Here is a 21,800-nt window from a genome sequence, read left to right as displayed (position 1 = left end):
CGATATAATTAATTTTAATTAATATAATTAATAATTGCTAATTTAATTAATTTTTAAACATATATTTGTTTATAATTTTTTAATTGTTTAAATAATTGTTTTTCTTGAATTTTTTTAGATAAAATTTCGATATTTTTTTTCGAAAAAAAAATAAACAAATTTAATTGTAATTAATTAATAAATTAGAATTATATCTATAAAATAAAAATTTGATTATTTTTTTATTTTTCTAAGATTTAATTAATTAGTTACATTAAATTTTAATTTTTAATTTAAATTTAGGATAATTTTTACGATGTGAAGTTGGCTGATAATCAGAGGCCATTTTTATTTTTATTTTCTCCATCTCTCTTTTTTTATTTTTTCTTTTTTTATCTGAGAAAAAAATTAAAACAACGGTTTTTGCAACCGTCAAAACATGAATAAAGTCAAGTGTATTTATAACATTTTATAAGGGGTTAATAATTATTAGAATTAATTAACATAAAATTGTATTTATTTAAAAAAAATGCACTAGTTTGCATTAAAAAAGTATTATTATTTGCAGTATTTATATTTTTATTTAAAAAATTGTGTAAATAAATATATAACTTGAACACGCTATGAGCAACAAGCTTGTCAAGTGACGCTATATTTTGAAATAAAATATTGCAATTAAATGAATGCAATTGTTTTAAGCATTAATGTTTAATATAATTTATAATAAAAAATGGCAAGTACATTATCTTTATTGGCAATGTTTGATGAACTTGTGCGATGCACAAATGTTCTTGTCAATGGTTCTTGTGAAGCAGGTTAGTTTATCAATTTTAATCTAAAATTAAAAAATCAACAAACAACAATTATTAATGCATTAATTAATTATTTACAGAATTTTTACAATTTGCAATTAATCAAGAAACAGTTAGACAAAAATGGCTAGCATCAATTCAAGAATGTGAACGTTTAAATCAGGCACTTGAAAAATCAGAGCATGAATCTGCTGATCTTGATAGAAAATTATCACATGCACGTCGTCTTCTTGATGAAGAAAAAAAACGTCGTCGTATTGCTGAAGATCAAAGAAATTCACTTGAACGACAAATGTGTATGGCACGTGATTTATTATTTAACAATGACGGTGGTAGAAATTTAAATGATGAAACACGTGAAAAATTACAATTTTTAAACAACACAACACTAAATGGACGTTCATATAATAATTATGGTCGTGATATGTATAATGAAAAATTAAATACAATAACTGAATTAGATTGTACTGGTACATTACTAAGTGATTTAAGTTGTTATTCAAAATCAGAGGATGATCTTGATGCAAGTGAAATGTTAAATCAAAATCATAAAAAACGTGAATGGAAAGAACATCGTCCAAGTGGTGAATATTCATTTAAAAAACGTCGTAGTACAATACACAAAGTTGCTGATTTAAATACATCTGATCGTATTATTGCAACAACAACAGTAACACTACCAAAAGAAGGACCAATATCAGCATCATCAGTTATCCAAGCTGTGCCTGGTAATGAAAATCAAGATCCTCAATTATTATTACGTAAAAATCGTAAAAGTAATGAACGTAATCAGCGTCCATCAGCATCAGCAGCAACAGCAACAACAAGAACAGCAACAAATAATGATACAAATAAATTATCATTTAATCCAAAGCCATCAGCACCAATACCAGATAATTCAACATCTGGTTCAGAGTCAGAGGGTATATTTAAACCAAGTCCAAATATTGGTGGTTATACATTAAAAACAAAATTATCAAGAAGTCATAAATTTGGTACAAGAACAACAGTATTAAAAACTGATAGATGTGCACCATGTGGTAAAAAAATAAAATTCAGTAATGTTGCTGTTAAATGTCGTGAATGTAAAGCTGTTGCACATCCACAATGTAAAGATTTATTACCATTACCATGTATACCAGTTGGTAATACACCAACATTACGTGCTGGTGTTACTGGTACAATTGCTGATTATACACCAATTGAACCACCAATGGTACCATCATTAGTTGTACATTGTATTGGTGAAATTGAAAATCGTGGTATGAATGAACAAGGTCTTTATCGTATAAGTGGTGGCTCATCAGAGGTTAAATGTTTAAAAGAAAAATTCTTAAAAGGACGTGGTGTACCAAATTTATCAGATGTTGAAATAGCAACAATATGTTCAACATTAAAAGATTTTTTACGTTCATTACGTGAACCATTAATAACAGTTAGTTTATGGGCTGATTTTGTTAGAGCAACTGAAATAAAAGATAGTCAAGAATCTGAAGCAGCACTTTATCAAGCAATATCAGAATTACCACCACCAAATAGAGATACACTTGCATTTTTAATATTACATTTACAACGTGTATCAAGTACACCTGAATGTAGAATGCCAATAAGTAATTTGGCAACAGTATTTGGACCAACATTAGTTGGTTATAGTTCAAAAGAACAATCAACAATATCAATGCTAAATGAAACAAGAACACAAGCATCAATTGTTGAAAGTTTACTTAAAATACCATCTGATTATTGGGCTAATTTTGTTAATCGAGATAATAAATTTAGTACTGATACACCTAAAAGTGGAAGATTAAAACATACACCATCAACTGATTCATTATTAAAAAAATCACGTGGATTTTTTAATACACCACTTGGTAGCCACAGTCGTGGATTAAAAAGACATAAAAAGTATTTTGATACACCACCATTACGTAGTGGTATTTAATTTATATAATATATTGTATTAATTTCAACAAAATGTATTGCATTTAAAAGTATTTTTTTCTTTTCTTTTTTTTTTTTTATAATGAATAACTTAATTAACAATAATGATAATTATTATAATCCAAGCTACTTAATAAGCAAGAACAAAATTTAAAAAATGAGATTAATAAAGATTTAGTAATAAATTATAATGTACTTTTTTTTTCTATTTAATTTTAGTAATTAAACAATCGAAATTGTATTAAAGAAAAAAAAAAAACTTGACTATTGTTGTGTATTAGGATTGGAGTTTTTATATTTGACAAAATAAATAAAATAATTTAAATTTTATTTCAACTTTTTATTTATAATTTAATTATCAATAAGCACTTGTCCAAAATTATCAAATAGAAATGATCTTGTTTGTCTATTTTTTGATAATTTTACAAATTTATTTATTTTATTCAGGTAAGTGGTATTTTTTTGTTTTTTTTTTTTTTCATTTTTTTGATGCTGCTAAAATTTATTAATATTACCAACTATTTTCACCACAATCCAATAAATAATATTTTTTTTTTTTTTAAAAACTAATAATTTAAAACAAACTTTATCTTTTTAAATACTGTGAACATAAATTTTCTTTTTTTTTTTTTTCATTTTATTACATTTAACATCTAAAAAAATCGACAAATATTTTTTTAAATTAACTAAAATAATAAACACGTCGATATTTTAAAACAATTAAAATTATAAAGTAAAATTGCCAATTTATTAATTCATCAGTATGATGTTTTTACTATTTTTTTTTTTTTTTTTGTGAAAATTAAAAATAAGATGATTTAAGTTAATTTCGAAATTTAAAATTCTTTGATCACATTTGTTTATGTACTTTTGCATTTAATAATTAGCACAGGTTGATAATAATACTTGATTTGTTGACAAAAAATAATTAATTACAATATTAATATATTTTTTTTTATTTCTTTTTTTTAATTGCAAAACCACATTGACTAGTCAAAAAATCCTGATTTTTTGCTACCAGTAGTTTTTAAAAAATTTTCTAAATGTCATTTTAAAAAATTTAAAAATTGCTCATTAATAAAAATTTTTAACTTTCATAATTGAGTGATTGAGAAATGTACTAGATAAATATTAGTCAATAAATAAAAGTCATCCAGTGACACAAAAAAAAAGATAAATAATTTTTTTTTTGAATCATAAATTTAATTGAAATTAAAAATTATCAAGTGAGCATTTAAAAACATTTTGACATTTTTAAAAAAATTATAAAATTATTGTTTTTATTAATCAAGATAGTCATAATAACATTTATGGTCAAAGAATAATAAATAAAATTAGTCTTTTTCTATTTTTGTTTTGTTTTGTTTTCTCGTTTGTTTTTTTTTTTTTCTACATAGTGCTACAAAAAAGTGATTTTAAATATTGAAACTATCATCAAACAATTGTTTGAGTTCTTTAAGATGTTGCATTTTACTACCAGTTGCTGGTGATGCTGCAGTTGGTCTTCCAACATATCTGAAATGATAAATAATAAAATTAGCATAAATAAATATTTAAAAAATATCAATTTAATAAACACAATGATGATTGTTGTTGACACATAAAATTGGTGCGTTGATATTTGATAATGATTACCTGACTTTTCTTGATTTTGATTTAACATCTGAATTGTTATTGTCGTTAATAATTGTTGGTTCAATTGGTTTTGGTTTTGATGATGAAAACCAACCACTCAACCAACCCCCACCATTACTATCACTCGTACTTGCACAACTGTAACATGGCCCAACATTTTTCTTTTATTTTCAGTAATTTTTTTAATAAACAAAATAATAATAATACGGTTTTTTTTTCGACTGATATACAAGATTGATTTTGATTGTTTAATTTAGGAAAATAATGAAAAATGTCGACCATGTTTACAGTAAAATAAAAAAAAAAAAAATTAATTAAAATTGATTATTACCTGACATCACGAGTTCCATGTAATGCTGTTACAAATCTTGGCTGTACATATGTCCATGGTCCTTGATTTTTATGTTCTTCTTGTGCCCAAACAAGTTCAGCATTTGGATATTTTTCAGTTTCTTTTCTAATAAGATCATATGGGAATGGTGATATTTGTTCAACTCTAGTAATAGCAACTTTATCATCCATTGATCTTTCACCTCTTGCTTTTTTTAAATCATAATAAACTTTACCAGAACAAAATAGTATTCTTTTAACATCATTTGGATTATTAGCAGCAATACCTTCTTCTGGTATAACTCTTAAAAATTGTGTATTTTCTGTCATAACATCAAAGCTTGATTTAGCTTCAGGATGACGAAGTAGAGATTTTGGTGTCATTAATATTAATGGTTTTCTAAATGGTAATGCAATTTGTCTTCTTAATATATGGAATAAATTAGCTGGTGTACTACAATTAGCAACAATCCAATTACTATCATGTAATTGTCTAACAGCAAATTCTTCACTTTCTGGTGGGAAATAATCTGGATCATCAGCAGACATTTGTAAAAATCTTTCAAGACGTGCACTTGAATGTTCTGGTCCCATACCTTCAAGACCATGTGGTTGTAACATAACAAGACCAGATTGTCTAACCCATTTAGCTTGTCCACTACTTATAAATTGATCAATAATACATTGTGCTGTATTATTAAAATCACCAAATTGTGCTTCCCAAATAACAAGTGCATTTGGATTTGTCATTGAATAACCAAGCTCAAAACCAAGTACACCAAATTCTGATAATGAACTATTACATACAGTATATGGTGCTTGATCTGGATAAAGATGACACAATTGACGATATGTTGCTTTATCAACTGTTTGATGATGTAATACATGATGTCTATGTGAAAATGTACCTCTTTCAACATCTTGACCAGATAATCTAACGTGTATACCTTCTTTTAATAATGAACCAAATGCCATTGCTTCACCAAGTGCCCAATCAACTTGTCTTGATTCAACCATTTCCATTCTTGCTTTTAATATTCTTTCAATACCTTTATGTACAACAAATTCAGCAGCATTTGGTGGTGGTGATGAAAATTTTTTACCAATATGTACAAGTGTATCTTCTTTAATACCAGTTGGTGATGCTTTTAATGGATCTTTACCTTCAAAGAAACCTGACCATGGTGAATCAAGCCAATCTTTATATTTAATATGAGTTTCTTGACGTGCATTTGTATATGCTTCTTCACATATTTTTTCATATTTTTCACGTACATCTTTAACTTCCTCAGGTGTAACAACACCATCGGTAATTAATTTATTAGCATAAATATCAAGTGCTGGTGGTGTATTTTTAATTTTACGATACATAAGTGGTTGAGTAAACATTGGCTCATCAATTTCATTGTGTCCATTTCTACGATATGATACAATATCAATAACAACATCTTTATGGAATGTTGCACGCCATTCAGCAGCAATTTTACAAACATGCATAACAGCTTCTGGATCATCTGAATTAACATGAAATATTGGTGCATTAACAACACGTGCAACATCTGTACAATATGGTGATGAACGTGAATGACGTGGATCTGTTGTAAAACCAATTTGATTATTAGCAACAATATGAATTGTTCCATGAGTTGTATAATCTGGTAAATCAGATAAATGCATTGTTTCAAATACAACTCCTTGTCCACAAAATGCTGCATCACCGTGCAATAATATAGACATGACCTGAAAATTTAATTAACAAAATTTAGCTAGTTATATTTAATTTTCATTTAATTTTTATTTTCACATACTTTTTTGCCTTCTCCGTCTCCACGATAAAATTGCTCGGCACGAGTTTTACCCTGGACAATTGGATCAACAGCTTCAAGATGTGATGGATTAGCAACAACAGCAAGACGAATGTTTTTATTTGTAACACGATTTAAACGTTCAATGTATGTACCCAAATGATACTTGACATCACCAGAACCCTATTAATTTAAAATTTAAAATTTAATTTAATTTTAAGGAATAATTAATTAGTTTAATTTTTTTTTGTTTACTTACATCATCAGCAGCTTCAAGAGCAGCAAATTGAGTAAATATTTGATTAAGTGGTTTACGACAAACGTTTGCAAGAACATTTAGACGACCACGATGTGGCATACCCATGACAATTGATTCAACACCAAGTTCAGTTGATTTATCAATAACTTGTTTCATTGCTGGTATTAATATTTCACAACCTTCAAGACCAAATCTTTTTTCAGATGACCATTTACGTGCTAAGAAAGCTTCAAAACCAGTTGCACGTGTTAAACGAGCAAGAATTAAACGTTTTTCATCATTTGTTACTTCCATTGCACCTGGTGTTTCCATTTTTTGACGTATCCAATTGCATTGTTCAAGTGAATTTATAAACATAAATTCAACACCAATATGACCACAGTATGCATTTTCAAGACGTTTTAAAATATCACGAAGTGGCAAGGCTTTTTCTTTTCCTCCAATAAATGTTGTTGATGGTAATTTGAATACTCGATCCATGTCTGTGTCCTCTATTTTTGTTTTTTTTTTTTTTTTTAAATTTTTTATTTTAAAAATAAAATTATTAGAAATTATAAATTAAACAAGAATTATTATTAAAATATATTACAAATTTTATCATCAATTTATGACAACCCAATACTGAAAATGCCAAAATATTTATCTGTATCGAATTTGTATTTTTTTTTTTTTATTTAATAGTTAGATGAAAAAAAAAATAAATAAATGAAAAAATTCATGCAAAAATAAATCATTTAAAAATGTGCATGTTTTATTTACAAATGGAATGAAAAAAAAAAATATATTAGAAGGATAAAAAAGAGAAAATTGAGATGCAAAAAGTGATAAATTTTTTTTTTTTTATAATAAATTATGATATGAAAGCACAGAGGGAAACAAAACGGCGCAACCTTTGAAGGTAAAATAAACAAAAAAAATAAAAAAAAGTAAATAAATAAAATACAAAGGTCATACCATGAAAATTGAAAATAAAAAAAAAATAACTTCATTTTTTAAGAGCCAAATCACCGAGATGAAAACATCATCACCAAAGCCATCTAATTATTTTTCATCTAAAAAGTCTAATTGAAAAATGAACCCCAGCACCAGTGTCACGACCAGTACACATGAAAAAATTTAATATTGTTTTCAATTTAATGTTTTTTTTTTCGGACATAATTACATACTTTTTGTGAGGCTGGCTACTCGATATTGAAGGTCCTGAGCGTATGTGGTGCGAGGGCCCCTTTCTGTGGACATCAAATTCTACCTCAAAATATTTTTCATAAGCTAGCTTTTTAACTTGAAAGGGAAAAGTCTTCAAATTGGTTACGCTGTTATTTTTCCATGTTGAAGAAAAATATAAATTTATTAAATGTATTATTTGATTGATGAAAATAATTACTTTGAAAATGATAAATAATCTAGATAAAACAGTGAAAAATTATAAGCAAATTTGTTTGATTTGAATGCATTTTTTTTTGAAGACCTGATATTATTACTTTTAAAAGAAATTAAATAGTAAAGAGATTAATTAAATTAACGTCGATTTGTTTTTCATGTTGTTGTTTACCAATAATGGCTTACCAAAAGAGTAATGATTATAGAGCAATTCTTGTGGATGTCTATCATCAAGATCAGCGCTGTTGATACCAAGTGGATCCAATTTAGCAATATGATGACCACGAATCTGTCAATTTAATGGCATATTGTTGTTTTTTTTTTTTTTAAACAAAAAGAAAAATAAAGAGAGAAAAAGCAAATTGTAAAAGTAAATTTTTATATATTTTTTTTTAAATTAACATAGGACACCTAGAATAATTGATAGATAATTTAAAAAAAAAAAACATAATTCTTCAGCACCAAACACCTCCCAAAACCAATATAAATAAATAAATAATAATCAAGTATAGAAGCAAATTGTGAGTGATAAAAACAGTCCAAGCATTAGTTAAAAAAAAAAAAATAAACATGCAAAAAAGAAAAATATCTTTTGAACATGCAAAAAGCAGATCATTCATTTAGCTTACCTCAGGTGAATTATTATCAAATTCAATACAGTAATATAAATTAAAATAATAAGCAAATTAATATATTTCGAATATCAAATATTCGAAAAAAAAAAAAATTGTTTCGATGATAATTTTTTTTCGAAATGACATGTAATATTAACCCCAGACGATGATGCATTTTCAGTATCAGTATGAATACACAAATTGACAATTAAAATTTATAAACAAAAATTAAAAAATAAAATACAAATGATTTTTTTGTGTGTGTGTGTGTTTGTTTGTAATAACAAGCTGATGATTGTAATAAATAAATAAATAAATAAATGTTTAATCTAATCACCAGGATGCTTTAAATTTGTTTGTATGTTTTTAGATTATTTTTAAATTGTTAAATGAAATTATGATGAATGAATGGCCTTACCGAGCATGTATTGACGAAGGACACGTTCGGGGGCACCCTTTCTAGCAGCGTAATGTGTATGTATCAGGTCAGTTCTCATAATACCCAAGGGATCCAAATCAGCTACTAAATGACCCCGAGCCTTAAATTTCATTCATTTTTTTTTTGTTTTTAAACTTTTAAATTATATTGTTAATTTATTTAGAAAAAAAAAGAAATCAACAATGTACACCATGCCTTTTTTTAAAAAAAAGCAATTGCAAACAAATACAAATAATTATTTTTAATTTACAAAATGTATATCAAATACTATTTATAAATAAAAAAAATCATCTTTAAAAATAATTTATTCACTTCACGTGATTGTCAAGGATAAATTGTTTGATTAAATAATTAGCTATCATCAAATTACAAAGTTGACATATCAACGTCACACTGTGTTATGAAATTTAAATAAAAATAAATTACAAAAATGATCCACAAATATGTAGTATTTCACAACCCCAATGCATACACCCAAATGATTTTTTTTTAATTTCTTTTTTACCTTCTTTCGAAGCGTGCTTATAAATAAACAAAAAAAAAAAAAAATATTAATTATTAATTAATGATATTTTCCTTGTTTTATAATATTACCAAATACATAAAAAAAAAATTTTTGTTTAAGCTAATTGACAATCGTCTCATGCAGTGGATTCAACCAATATCCATATTAATAATTAATTCAAGATAATTCATGCCATGAGACAATATGATGATAAACAGAAAAATAATTAAAATATATTAAACTGGTAATTATTTTTGGTATATTATTTTTCCTCAATTCAATGAAACCTTTTACTGGGAGGTGCTGTGTGGCTCAATAAAAATTGATAAAAGCCTTGCAGGTAAATTAAATACTAATTCATTATTTAGAAAATCAAAAAAGGTATCAAAGAATAATTTAAATAATCATCATACCTGATAGGATCTGATGATTGCTTGAACAGCAAGATGATCATCAATAATTTTTTCATTAACAGGCATTTGTCCAACTTGTGTTCCACCACCAAGTGGCATCAATGAACCAAGTGGTATTTGATTGTAACTTGGTGATAATGATGGTGGTGCTTGATAAGCTAAACCTGGACCAGCACCAGCAGTGCTGTTACGAAAAAATGAATCCCAAGACTAAAAAATAAATTGAATAAAATTATTTTCATGATAAACAATATTTAAAATTGTATTTTAGATGATTTAAATATTTTTTTTTTTTGTGTTAAACTTACAACATGAACACTGTGAGGATCTTGAAGCCATGAATTGTACATTTCTTCAACATATGAACTACTTGAACCATTTAAAAATGGTTCAGTTGCTGCTTTACTTGCATGACGTTTTTGTGTTGTTCCATTAACAACAACTTGGGTTGTTCGCACAAGTGGATTACTGCGTACTAACCAAGATGCAAATCTTTCAGCCCCACAAACACGTGGGGCCAATGGTGTCAGTGAATTAAAAACTGTCCGGGCCCTATACATTTTGATCTGTAAAAATAAATGATATTAATTAAAATATAAGTATGCTTGATGATTTGTCAACAGTTTAATCAAGATTTTAAAGATTAATATTATTCTTTTTGCTAAATCATAATCGCAGTTATGACAATTTACACAACCTACATTGAAAATTATATTGTCATTTCTTATCAACACGAGACAAGGTCATTTTAAATTTTTAAAACAATCGTTCATTGACTGTCTGATACAAACATGTGTTGTACATAAATTTGAATATATATTATTATTTTTTCATGGACTTTGTAACAATGACACTGAAAAAAAAATAAATAAACACAAATACTGAAAAATATATTTGGAACAGTTACACAAGTCATATGATTTAAAATAAAAAAAAATATAAATCAACTAATATTGTAAATAAAAATAAAAAAATTTTGGTCATCAGCCAAATGTCATCAAAAAAAAAATCCAACTAAAATGTCAACAATATTTTTTCTGGGTTATCAAAGATCCAAGTAAATAATTTTTTTTCTTTAGATAAATATTTAAATTTAAAAGAAAAACAAAATGACAAGGTCTCAATTGATGTGTAACTGTATTAAAAAATTGTGGGTCAAGGAACACAATTTGCCTAATTAATAATAAATGTTTTTAAAAATTTAGAATTTCATTTGTTAAATTACCGGTTAATTGTTAAGTAAAAAATAAATCAATTTTTGAGTTAAATAAATTAATTTTAATCACTGTATTGTAATTTAATAATTAAATTTTATTATATAGACACATGTGACCAAGGATGACGTACAGGTATGCAAGGTACAGGTGTACTAGGTCATGTAATTTATTGTTTTTTAATTCGATAAAATGTACTAGGTTATTTGCCGGGAGAAAATTCCACTGAGCGTGCTGGTGAATAATGAAAAAAAAAAAAAGGAATGCACAACAATCAATAATTTAAAAAAGTAATAATAAGACATTTGAGATGAAAAATAAAATTCCATTGTTGGTCTGGATCTACTATTTTTATCTTGTGCAATAATTTTTACGTAACGGTGAAGAAATAAATACGTTGGTTGGTTGGTTTTTTTTTTATGACCATGCGATTAGGATTATAATTAATTAATTGTTAATTTTTATAAAAATAAAATAAAATAAAAATATTTAACAATATGGTTGATTGTTGAAATGAGATAATGTTATGATATTTTTTTTGAGTTAATATTACCGGTAAATAAATAAATAAATAAGTAGGTTAAATAAATGAAAATAAAAAAATAAAAAATTACCTGATGTTGGCGATGTGACAGTCTTGTCCACCATTTGCAAACTGCCAGGGAAAAAACTCACATGAATTACTCAGCCACTCACACACATATTGCATTGATAATTTGGAATATATATGTATTTATAAATGTGGACTAACACAAGCAAATGCATTTTGGTTTTGGGTTTTTTTTTTTTTTTTTATATTGACTATATACCGCGCGCAGGTACAGACACATATTTGTGGCACACCTACGAAGAGTGACCAATTACATGGCGAATTTGCTAGGGATATAATGGTTATTTTTTTTTTTTCAATATGGAAGATTAGAAATTTTCGGTCATATAGGTAAATATATATGTCATATATGCAATTTAAGTATATGATTGTTAACAACGTTAACAAAGTTAAACAAAGTTTTTTTTTTTTCATTGACTTGCATTGACTATTCAGGTAGGTAATTGTTTCTTTACATTTTTGCTGGTTTTAATTGATTTTTCTGTAGTCAGATAAACCAATATTTAATAAGTGATAAAAAAACAATTGTTTAGGTTATTTTTTATTCAATATTTTAACCAACAATTTATTTATTTATCATCAAAGAAAAAATCAATATTTAACTATGTTCGTTTGATTATTAAATTATTTGACATAAAAAATTTGAATTTATCATTATTGTTTTATTGTATATTTAATCAACAATTTTGACAGTCCAATAATATGTATTGTTTATATTTACAGTATTGACCCATAAGCCATAATGAGTGCAAAGGAGATACATATTAAAAAAGATCAACATGTCTCTGCAGATGATGTTGAGGAGAAAATGGATCTCATCAACTCTCTTGATAATGATTCCTTAGCACAAGTATTTATGATGCTGCCAATATCTGAGCGAATAACTATGGATCAAGGTATAATCATTAAAATATAGGTATATTATTTAGTTTGTTGATATTAATGTTTTAAATTTAATATTTTCTAATTCAGTCTGTTCTAAATGGAAAGAAGCCTGTCAACTAGCTTGGCATGACATTAAAAAATACAAATGTACCAATACAATTGTTCGTAATAATAAAAAATGTGTTTTAACACAATCACACGTAGAAAAAATATTATTCAATTGTGGTATTTATATAAAAGAATTGATTCTTTCAAAAATTTGTGATTCAAGTATCATGCCAGTAGTTGCTGAATACTGCAAAAATTTAACAACACTTGATTTTGGAATTTACATAAATAAAGATGATCGTTATACTGATCACTTTGGTGAAGCATTCAAACAGTTGAAGCAATTAAAAGTCGTTAAACTACATATATCTGGAAATAAATTTCAATGTCAAATGCTGGATAGTCTTCCAAACGATATAAATGAAATTCATTTATATTTTAGACCTTATGAATCGACAAAAACGTTGTATGTAAACCAAGGCTCACGTATAGAGGTAAGTAGCTATCGTTAGCCAATAATTATATTTTTTTTGTCATTAATATCAAAGTAAACTAACGTTTAAATTTATTTTCTTTCAGTTTCATATTTTAACTCATTATTTATCACTATCACTTTTCGTAAGTACTTATTGTTAGTTAATAATTATTTTTATTGTCATTCATACGAAAGAATATTAACTTTGTTAAATTAATTTTGTTTCAGTCTTTGAGAAAATTTACCAATCTTCGAAGTTTGACAATACGTTCTTGCGACATCACCGGCATTATCAAAGAAATATCAAAAAAAACAACACTTGTTTATCTTGATCTGCAAAACTGTCAGACTAATAATGAGATTTTTACATTCAATCAACTTTTAAAGTTGGAACATCTAAACATTCAAAATGTGTCCTTCAAGGATAGTCAATCAGAAAATATTCCAAACCCAATCAGTGGTATTTTCAATGCTTGCAAAAATCTAAAACATCTTGATGCACCAGATTTTGATGTTGATCTGGCTGAAATTAAAATGGAAAACTGGGTAAACTTGAGAAACTTGGTATATCTAAATATTCGCTGGCAAGCTAGTGATCCAATAATCAAAAAAATCATCAAGTATTGCAATAATTTAGAATTCATAAAGATTGATGAATTAAATAGTGAATCTATTATAAAATTAACAAAATTAGAAAATCTTAATTATTTAAAATTTGCGAGCACAAATAATATCAATAATGAAGTAATGGTTGCAATTTCAAATAATTGTAAAAAACTTAAACATCTGGTAATTCACGGGTCTAATATAGAGGAGGCATCGATTTTCGATGATTTATCAAAATTGCAATATATTGAAAATTTAAATTTGGCATTTTGTGACAAACTTGGAGATAGTACTATCATTGCTATTGCTGAAAATTGTAAGCTCTTAAAATGTTTGAATATTGAAAAATGTTCCATCACTTCAAGTGCTTATATGGCTTTAACGAGTTTAAAAAATTTGAAAGAACTTAATGTTGGATCAAGCGATAATGTTGAAGACAATTTTATTGTCAAATTAAGAGGAATAAAAAAATTAAATTGTTCTGAATGCAACAATCTTACTGATGCTGGTGTCATTCAATTTATAAAAAATAATTCAGATCTTGAATTTCTTGATATCAGCTTTATCCCAAAAATTACAATCATCACGATTATTGCTGCAGATGAGGTATCTAAAAATCGTACAAATGATACTTTCTTATTTATAAGAGCTCCTTTTTTAGATCTTGCAGAAGCTTGCATTAAACCTCAATGGTTAATTTGTTATTAGATTGCAATTGAAGTATCTTTTTCCTCAGCAGGTACATCTTGTATTTTTACTACATTTCTACATAAGAATATCATATTTAAAATAATAAAAATTAAAAAAAAAATCATTACAAAGCTGTTGTATTAGTATTTATTCTAATGGGATATAAATTACCTGAAATTTAATTATTTATATTGAAAAACCAGACATATTTTCACACATATTCTCATCGACACATATATATTTCCATCTATTTCTTTCTCATTCTTGTCTCGAGATTGAGAATCGAGAGTCAAGCACTACCGTGTCTCCTCTTGATTGCTCTTGATTTATTAAGTTTTTTGCAAATCCGTGATTTTTAGATTTTTAGAACAAACTCGATAGTGTCAAGTGTCAACTGTCAAGGCTCCAAGTTGACACTGTCCAGTGCTGTCCAGTGAGTTTGAGTCCTTATCGAGGCATATCATCATATCCCAGACATATTTTATCGATTGTCGATTGTTATAACCTATATTGAAAGCATGTTAAACGGTTAAACTCCATACTCCATAGTTAAACTCCATGATTGAAAGTAATCCAAGTTACAATAACAATAAACAAAGTTGAACAAAGTTTTTTTTATTTCAGATTTCAGGTAATGGTTTCTTTACATTTTTGCTGATTTCAATTGGTTTTTCTGTAGTCAAATAAATCGATATTTAATTAGTGATAAAAAAACACTTGTTTAGGTTATTTTTTATTCAATATTTTAATCAACAATTTATTTATTTATCATCAAAAAAAATATAAATATTTAACTATGTTCATTTGATTATTAAATTATTTGACATAAAAAATTTAAATTTATCATTATTGTTTAATTGCATATTTTATCAACAATTTTGACAGTCCAATAATTATATGTATTGTTTATATTTGCAGTATTTACCCATGAGTCGTGATGGGTCGTGCAAAGAGAAGACGTATTAAGAAAAATCACCAAGTCTCTACAGATTATGTTGAGGAGAAAGTCGATTTTATCAACTCTCTTGATAATGATTCATTAGCACAAATATTTATGATGCTGCCGATATCAGAGAGGATAGCTATGGATCAAGGTATAATTATTAAAATATATATTATTTAGTTTGTTGATATTAATGTTTTAAATTTGTTATTTTCCATTTCAGTTTGTTTCAAATGGAAAGAGGCCTGCCAACTAGCTTGGCATGACATTAAAAAATACAAATGTACCAATACAATTGTTCGTAATAATAAAAAATGTGTTTTAACACAATCACACGTAAAAAAAATATTATTCAAATGTGGTATTTATATAAAAGAATTGATTCTTTCAAAAATTTGTGACTCAAGTATCATGCCAATAATTGCTGAATACTGCAGAAATCTAAGTACACTTGAATTTGAACTTGACGTAGATGGAGATCATCGTTATACTGATCTCTGTGATGAAGCATTCACACAGTTGAAGCAATTGAAAGTCGTTAAAATACATATAACTGGAGATATACTTAAAAGTCAAATGCTGAATAGTCTTCCCAACGACATAAATGAAATCCATTTATTTTTTCCTTTTGAATGGGGAGAATTCTCGTGTTCAAACCGAGGCATGTGGGTGTCGGTAAGTAGCTATCGTTAGCCAATAATTATATTTTATTTTCATTCATATGAAAATATACTAACGTCTTAATTTATTTTCTTTCAGGATTGTTGTTCATCTTATTATATACCACCATCACGTTTCGTAAGTACTTATTGTTAGTCCATAATTATTTTTATTGTCATTCATAAGAAAGAATATTAATTTTGTTAAATTAATTTCATTTTAGTCTTTGAGAAAATTTACCAATCTTCGAAAGTTGACAATACGTACTTGTGACATCACCAGTATTATCAAAGAAATATCGAAAAAAACAACACTTGTTTATCTTGATCTCCAAAAGTGTCGAACTGAAAAGGAGATTTTTACATTCAATCAACTTTCAAACTTGGAACATCTCAACATTAAAGACGTGTATTTCGTGGATAGTCGTATGAAAGATTTTCCAAATCTACTCAGTGGTATTTTCAATTCATGCAAAAATCTAAAACATCTTGATGCCCCAGGTTTTCATGTTGATCTAGCTGAAATTAAAATGGAAAACTGGGTAAACTTGAAAAACTTGGTATATCTAAATATCCGCTGGCAAGCTAGTGATGCAATAATCAAAAATATCATCAAGTATTGCAATAATTTAGAATTCATAAATATTGATAAATTAAATAGTGAATCTACTATAAAATTAACAAGATTAGAAAATCTTAATTATTTAAAATTTGCGAAGACAAATAATATCAATAATGAAGTAATGGCAGCAATTTTAAATAATTGTAAAAAACTTAAACATCTGGAAATTGACAGGCGTAGTAGAGTGGAGGCATCAATTTTTGATGATTTATCAAAATTGCAATATATTGAAAATTTAAATTTGTCATCTTGTGACAAAGTTGGAGATAGTGCTATTATTGCTATTGCTAAAAATTGTAAGCTCTTAAAAAGTTTAAATATTGGAGCCTGTTTTTCCATCACTTCAACTGCTTTTATTGCTTTAACGAGTTTAAAAAATTTAAAAGAACTCGATGTTGCAGTAAATGAAAATGTCGAAGACAATTTTATTGTCAAATTAAGAGGAATAAAAAGTTTCTTTTGTTATGAATGCGACCGTCTTACTGATGCTGGTGTCATTCAATTTATAAAAAATAATCCAGATCTTGAATTTCTTAATATCAACGACACATATCTTACAATTGAAACGATTGTTGGTGCAGAAGAGGCAGTTAAAAATCGTACAAATGATACTTTTTTAACTATAGAATCTATTGGTTTAGATTTTAAAGAAGCCTTAATTGAATCTCCATGGTTAATTTATAGAGAATAAAATTGGAGTATTTTTATCCTTAGCATTTTTATCTTTGTCGTTACAGTTATCACTTATCAATAATACATCAGAGAGAAAAAAAATATTTTATAAAACATGTTTCGAATCTTTCGTAGCTAAAGAAGAGAGTAATTATTTTGGAATATTTCGCATACAACGTAGTAAAATGTCTACATGGATTACCAATTCAATTTATAAAAAATTTATAAAAAACAATAAATAATTTATGATAATTATTGCTATGAATTTAAATTCAAAATAATACAATGTGTTTTTTTTTTTTCTCATCGCAGATGAGCTACAAATTTTTTTCTTTGTGACTTTCAAACGAATGACAAGTTCTTATCATTGTCAGTCGAATTCTGAAAGTTCTAAAGCTAAGGTTCAATTATTTTTATTTTTTTTTCATCTTGATATTTTTTATACAGACAAAACTCGTTTTCGCTGTAGAATATATTTGTTAATCTAAATTTCATAAATAAATTTCAACTATTTTTAATTTTTATTTTATTAATTACTTTCGAAATTAACAGAAAAAAGAATTTTTAAAAAGTTTACAATATATACCGTGCTAAGCTATTAAATGTGCTAAAGCTATTAAGCTAAAGTGCTAAAGCTATTAAATACAGCAACAAAATAAATGATTAACACAAAAATTAATAAATTTATTTATTTATAAACTCAGTTACAAGTTGAACAACTTCACGTGGTTTATTACGTGGTACAAAATGTCCAACACCTTCAATATATCTAAATTGACAATTTGGAAAAATACATTTAATTTTATCATGATCTTCTGTTGGAATATAATGACTAAATGAACCACCAATAAAAAGTGTTTGACCTTCAAATTTATCAACAGCTTTATTCTCATCAATGGCACTTATATAATCACCAAGATTTGCTTCAAAATTTTTAATAATCAATTCAAGATTAAATTTAAATCCAAACATTCCATTATTTTTTTCAACAACACCACTTGTTATCCAATCTCTTGTTGCTGGATTATTAATTCTCTTTGCCAAATAAACATCAAGCTTATCAACAGCATCCTGTTGATTTTTAGAACCAGAAAAATCGTAATCTTTTAGATAATTAAACACAGCTGGAAATGTATAAACTAGTGGAGGAATTCTAACTGGTGATATGTCAATGACAATTAGCTTTTCAACAGATGATGGTTCACAGAGTGTTCTGAGCATCATTGTTGATCCACCAAGACTCCAACCAACAAGCACAGTTTTTTCATAGCCAAGATGTGATAACAGACTCTTAATATCATCAGCCAACAATTTGTATGTCATCACTTCTGTTGTTGGTGACTCACCATGATTTCTCGTGTCAATTGTGATGACTTTTCTTTTTGTATTTTCACTCAATTTATGACCAATGTATTGCCAATTTTCTTTGAATCCAAGAAGTCCATCCATTATGACAATTGGCAGCTTGTCTTTTGATGAATCCACATCGTGTAATTTGTATGCCAGCTTAACTGATGACCTTGAAATTACACTTGTATGAAAACTTCTTGATAATATTGTAGATAATTTTTTCAATAACATTTTATATTTGTTTATTTTTGGTATTTATTTTAGGTCAGTGATGCTGTTGGCATATTTTTATTCAACTGAAGACTATTAAATTTGCAAAGAAATTTTTATATTCAATATTTGAGTAGTGGGAATAAATTGATGTTCCAGTTGCTGAGTTATTTTTATCTTCATTTTTAATCGTTAATATTTTAAACATTCTTACTTTGATCTTTTGTAGAATACAACAAATGCTATTTTTAATTTTTTTTTTTCATTTAAATGCTCGCGTTGAATAACCAAGCTATCAGAATTTTTTTTGTGAGATAATATATAGTGGAAAAAAAAAATGTTACGTTTGTATTTTTCGAAATTAAAAATTCGCCAAATTGTTAATGAAAAAATTATGGTTTTTAATAAAAATATTTTCAGTCAATTTTCTAATGAGAAATATAATCAAAAATGTCAAGATGAATTTATAAAAAAATGTACAAGTGATAGTTTCGTTGATGGAGACAATGTGTTTCGATCTTGTCATGAAAATTTCGATACTTTTAAAGGATCATATTTGCATGAAATTATTTGGAAGGATGTTGACAAATGGTGGGATAAAACAGCACTGGTAATATAATTTAAAAAAAAACTATTTTAATTTTGTAATTAATTTGTTTAATTTAAATAAATTAAATTGAAAAATTCATTAAAATTATTTAATTTTTTCGATTGTCGAAATTATTTTGACGCTGTTAATTAAACTTTTTAATTGTTAAAATTAATTGTTAATTATTAAATGAAAAATTTAAATTTAAAAATTATATTTTCATTTGTTATTATAATTTAGAAATTATTGATTTTTTTTTTTCAAAGGTTTGCTCAACAACTCATAGATCCTACACTTATGCCCAACTTCGTAAACTCAGTGGTAAATTCGCAACATCATTAAGAAAATTAAATATAAAACCAAATGAAACTGTAGCTGTTATTTTACCAAACATACCAGAATTTGCAATTGTTACATTGGGAGCCAGTGAAGCAGGAATTCGTGTAATTATATTTCCATAAATCTATTATTATTAATTGATAAAAAATAAATAAATAATTACTGCTTGTTTTTTTTATTGAAGCTAACACTTGTTAATTCTGAATTTACTTCAAGAGAAATAAAAAATCAGCTTAAAAATTCAGAGACAGTTGCTGTAGTGAGTGTTTTAATTAAACACAATGTTATCATTGAAAGTATTAACGACGTTGCGTCAATAAGACATCCACCAATTTATGTAAATGATGAAAAACATTCACAGCCATCTGGTACCATCAATTTTGATGATCTCATTGCAGATTGTGTCCAGGAATTTTATAAAACTGGTGATAAAATTGGAGTCAATGCCATGACTGACACTGCGGTTCTACCTTATTCCAGTGGTACCACTGGTCTTCCAAAAGGAGTTGAAATTACTCACAGGTATTTAATCTCAACTCATCCAATTATTTACAATTAATCATTCATTTTTTTACTTTATAGAAATTTAGTAACAAACTTGGCACAATTTCATCATGAAGATTGTAAAATAATTCAACCAGCTGTTGGAAATTTTCAGGAAGTTATTCCACTTGTTCTTCCACTTTTTCATGCATATGGATTTTCCGTAGTATTATGTCCAGGTCTAAGGTAAATGCCTCATTTATTTTTCAACAAAAAAATTATAAATAATATGTTGTTATAATTATAGCAATGGTGCAAAGATGATTTTACTATCAAAATTCAACTCAACTGATTTTTTAAGCCTCCTGGACAATAACAAATCAACGTTATTTTTTTTGGTACCACCAATTATTCAATTGATGATCAATGATGACAGATTTACTAAAAAACATACAAATAATTTAAGACAAATAATAACATGTGCATCAGTGATTAGCAATAAAAATATAGCTAAATTAAGAACAAAATTTGGAAATGAATTTATTTTTTCTCAAGGGTATGTGTTTAATTTAAAATTAATTTTTAAGTTGAAATAATTATGATGGTTATTGATTATAGATATGGACTAACTGAGACGACAACTGTAATAACAATTGGAAATAAAAATAGTCCTTGCACTTCGGTGGGACGTTTGATGCCCAACACTTTGATGAAAATCATTGGTAGATCTGATGATAATCTTGGAAAATGTCTGGGAGTTGATAAAATTGGTGAGGTACTTGTCAAGGGATCACAAGTTACAAAAGGTTACTTTAAAAATCCACAGGCAACCCTGGATACCATTCAAGATGGATGGCTAAAAACTGGTGATCTTGGTAGCTTTGATGAAAATGAAAATTTAACACTTCATGGAAGAATCAAAGAAATAATCAAGGTCAATGGCATGCAAGTGTCACCAACAGAACTTGAATTACTTTTTCATCAACATGATAAAATTTCTGATGTTGCTGTTATTGGTATACCTCATGAACGATCTGGTGAAATCTTAAAAGCATTTATTGTCAAAAAAAAAGGAGCTGTTATTTGTGAAAATGATGTTAAAAAATATCTTGCTACAAGAGCTGCTCGGTACAAGCAAATTGAACAAGTTGTTTTTGTTGATAAAATTCCAAAAGATGCAGCTGGTAAAATATTAAGAAAACAACTACGTTATATTGATGATACGTAGAAAATATAATTTATAATAAAATTACAATCTAATTCCATGTAAATCTTTAAAGAAAAAAAAATAAA

At 26.7% G+C, this 21,800-nt stretch overlaps 6 protein-coding genes and 1 long non-coding RNA gene across 13 annotated transcripts; 5 read left to right on the top strand and 2 right to left on the bottom strand.

Annotated features, from left to right (window-relative positions):
• Positions 1 to 371: 371 nt before the first annotated feature.
• Positions 372 to 3,061, top strand: LOC122848077 (rac GTPase-activating protein 1-like). The gene is made up of 2 exons (XM_044145897.1): positions 372 to 794; positions 872 to 3,061. The coding sequence occupies exons 1-2, from the start codon at positions 710 to 712 to the stop codon at positions 2,731 to 2,733; spliced, it is 1,947 nt and encodes a 648-aa protein (XP_044001832.1). The 5' UTR covers positions 372 to 709; the 3' UTR covers positions 2,734 to 3,061.
• Positions 2,813 to 12,068, bottom strand: LOC122848057 (2-oxoglutarate dehydrogenase, mitochondrial). Of its 6 annotated transcripts, XM_044145860.1 has the most exons (10): positions 11,941 to 12,068; positions 10,421 to 10,678; positions 10,113 to 10,322; positions 8,328 to 8,430; positions 7,928 to 7,990; positions 6,762 to 7,252; positions 6,506 to 6,685; positions 4,699 to 6,437; positions 4,368 to 4,505; positions 2,813 to 4,247 (listed from the first exon to the last, which is right to left on the bottom strand). In XM_044145860.1, exons 2-10 carry the CDS (start codon positions 10,670 to 10,672, stop codon positions 4,148 to 4,150), a joined length of 3,276 nt encoding a protein of 1,091 aa, XP_044001795.1. In that variant the 5' UTR covers positions 10,673 to 10,678; positions 11,941 to 12,068; the 3' UTR covers positions 2,813 to 4,147. The 6 variants fall into 6 exon arrangements, with proteins under 6 accessions (XP_044001795.1, XP_044001796.1, XP_044001798.1 ...); XM_044145861.1 differs by lacking the exons at positions 7,928 to 7,990; positions 8,328 to 8,430 and adding an exon at positions 9,174 to 9,294; XM_044145863.1 differs by lacking the exon at positions 4,368 to 4,505.
• A 188-nt stretch (positions 12,069 to 12,256) lies between these two features.
• Positions 12,257 to 13,024, top strand: LOC122848139. Its single transcript, XR_006373442.1, has 3 exons — positions 12,257 to 12,371; positions 12,660 to 12,832; positions 12,909 to 13,024. It is a non-coding gene; the product is annotated as an uncharacterized LOC122848139 (long non-coding RNA).
• Positions 13,025 to 13,053: 29 nt separating this feature from the next.
• Positions 13,054 to 14,754, top strand: LOC122848103 (F-box/LRR-repeat protein 2-like). Its single transcript, XM_044145939.1, has 3 exons — positions 13,054 to 13,363; positions 13,449 to 13,487; positions 13,573 to 14,754. The coding sequence occupies exons 1-3, from the start codon at positions 13,097 to 13,099 to the stop codon at positions 14,656 to 14,658; spliced, it is 1,392 nt and encodes a 463-aa protein (XP_044001874.1). The 5' UTR covers positions 13,054 to 13,096; the 3' UTR covers positions 14,659 to 14,754.
• Positions 14,755 to 14,900: 146 nt separating this feature from the next.
• LOC122848082 (SCF E3 ubiquitin ligase complex F-box protein GRR1-like) lies at positions 14,901 to 18,206 on the top strand. Of its 2 annotated transcripts, none has more exons than XM_044145905.1 (5): positions 14,901 to 15,271; positions 15,559 to 15,734; positions 15,807 to 16,258; positions 16,343 to 16,381; positions 16,467 to 18,206. In XM_044145905.1, exons 2-5 carry the CDS (start codon positions 15,578 to 15,580, stop codon positions 17,553 to 17,555), a joined length of 1,737 nt encoding a protein of 578 aa, XP_044001840.1. In that variant the 5' UTR covers positions 14,901 to 15,271; positions 15,559 to 15,577; the 3' UTR covers positions 17,556 to 18,206. The 2 variants fall into 2 exon arrangements, with proteins under 2 accessions (XP_044001840.1, XP_044001842.1); XM_044145907.1 differs by lacking the exon at positions 14,901 to 15,271 and adding an exon at positions 15,274 to 15,365 and having other exon boundaries at positions 16,467 to 18,049.
• LOC122848120 (protein ABHD11-like) lies at positions 18,206 to 19,367 on the bottom strand. The gene has a single exon (XM_044145974.1). It carries the CDS (start codon positions 19,115 to 19,117, stop codon positions 18,221 to 18,223), a length of 897 nt encoding a protein of 298 aa, XP_044001909.1. The 5' UTR covers positions 19,118 to 19,367; the 3' UTR covers positions 18,206 to 18,220.
• A 66-nt stretch (positions 19,368 to 19,433) lies between these two features.
• Positions 19,434 to 21,791, top strand: LOC122849333 (4-coumarate--CoA ligase 1-like). The gene is made up of 7 exons (XM_044148025.1): positions 19,434 to 19,440; positions 19,525 to 19,706; positions 19,952 to 20,128; positions 20,209 to 20,546; positions 20,607 to 20,753; positions 20,815 to 21,063; positions 21,126 to 21,791. Exons 1-7 carry the CDS (start codon positions 19,434 to 19,436, stop codon positions 21,733 to 21,735), a joined length of 1,710 nt encoding a protein of 569 aa, XP_044003960.1. The 3' UTR covers positions 21,736 to 21,791.
• The last annotated feature ends 9 nt before the right edge of the window (positions 21,792 to 21,800 follow it).

Source organism: Aphidius gifuensis, linkage group LG2 (genome assembly GCF_014905175.1).
Source record: "Aphidius gifuensis isolate YNYX2018 linkage group LG2, ASM1490517v1, whole genome shotgun sequence".
Taxonomy (NCBI): Eukaryota; Metazoa; Arthropoda; class Insecta; order Hymenoptera; family Braconidae; genus Aphidius; species Aphidius gifuensis.
The sequence above is the reverse complement of the archived record's forward strand: the minus strand, read 5'-3'. Positions and strand labels throughout refer to the sequence as shown.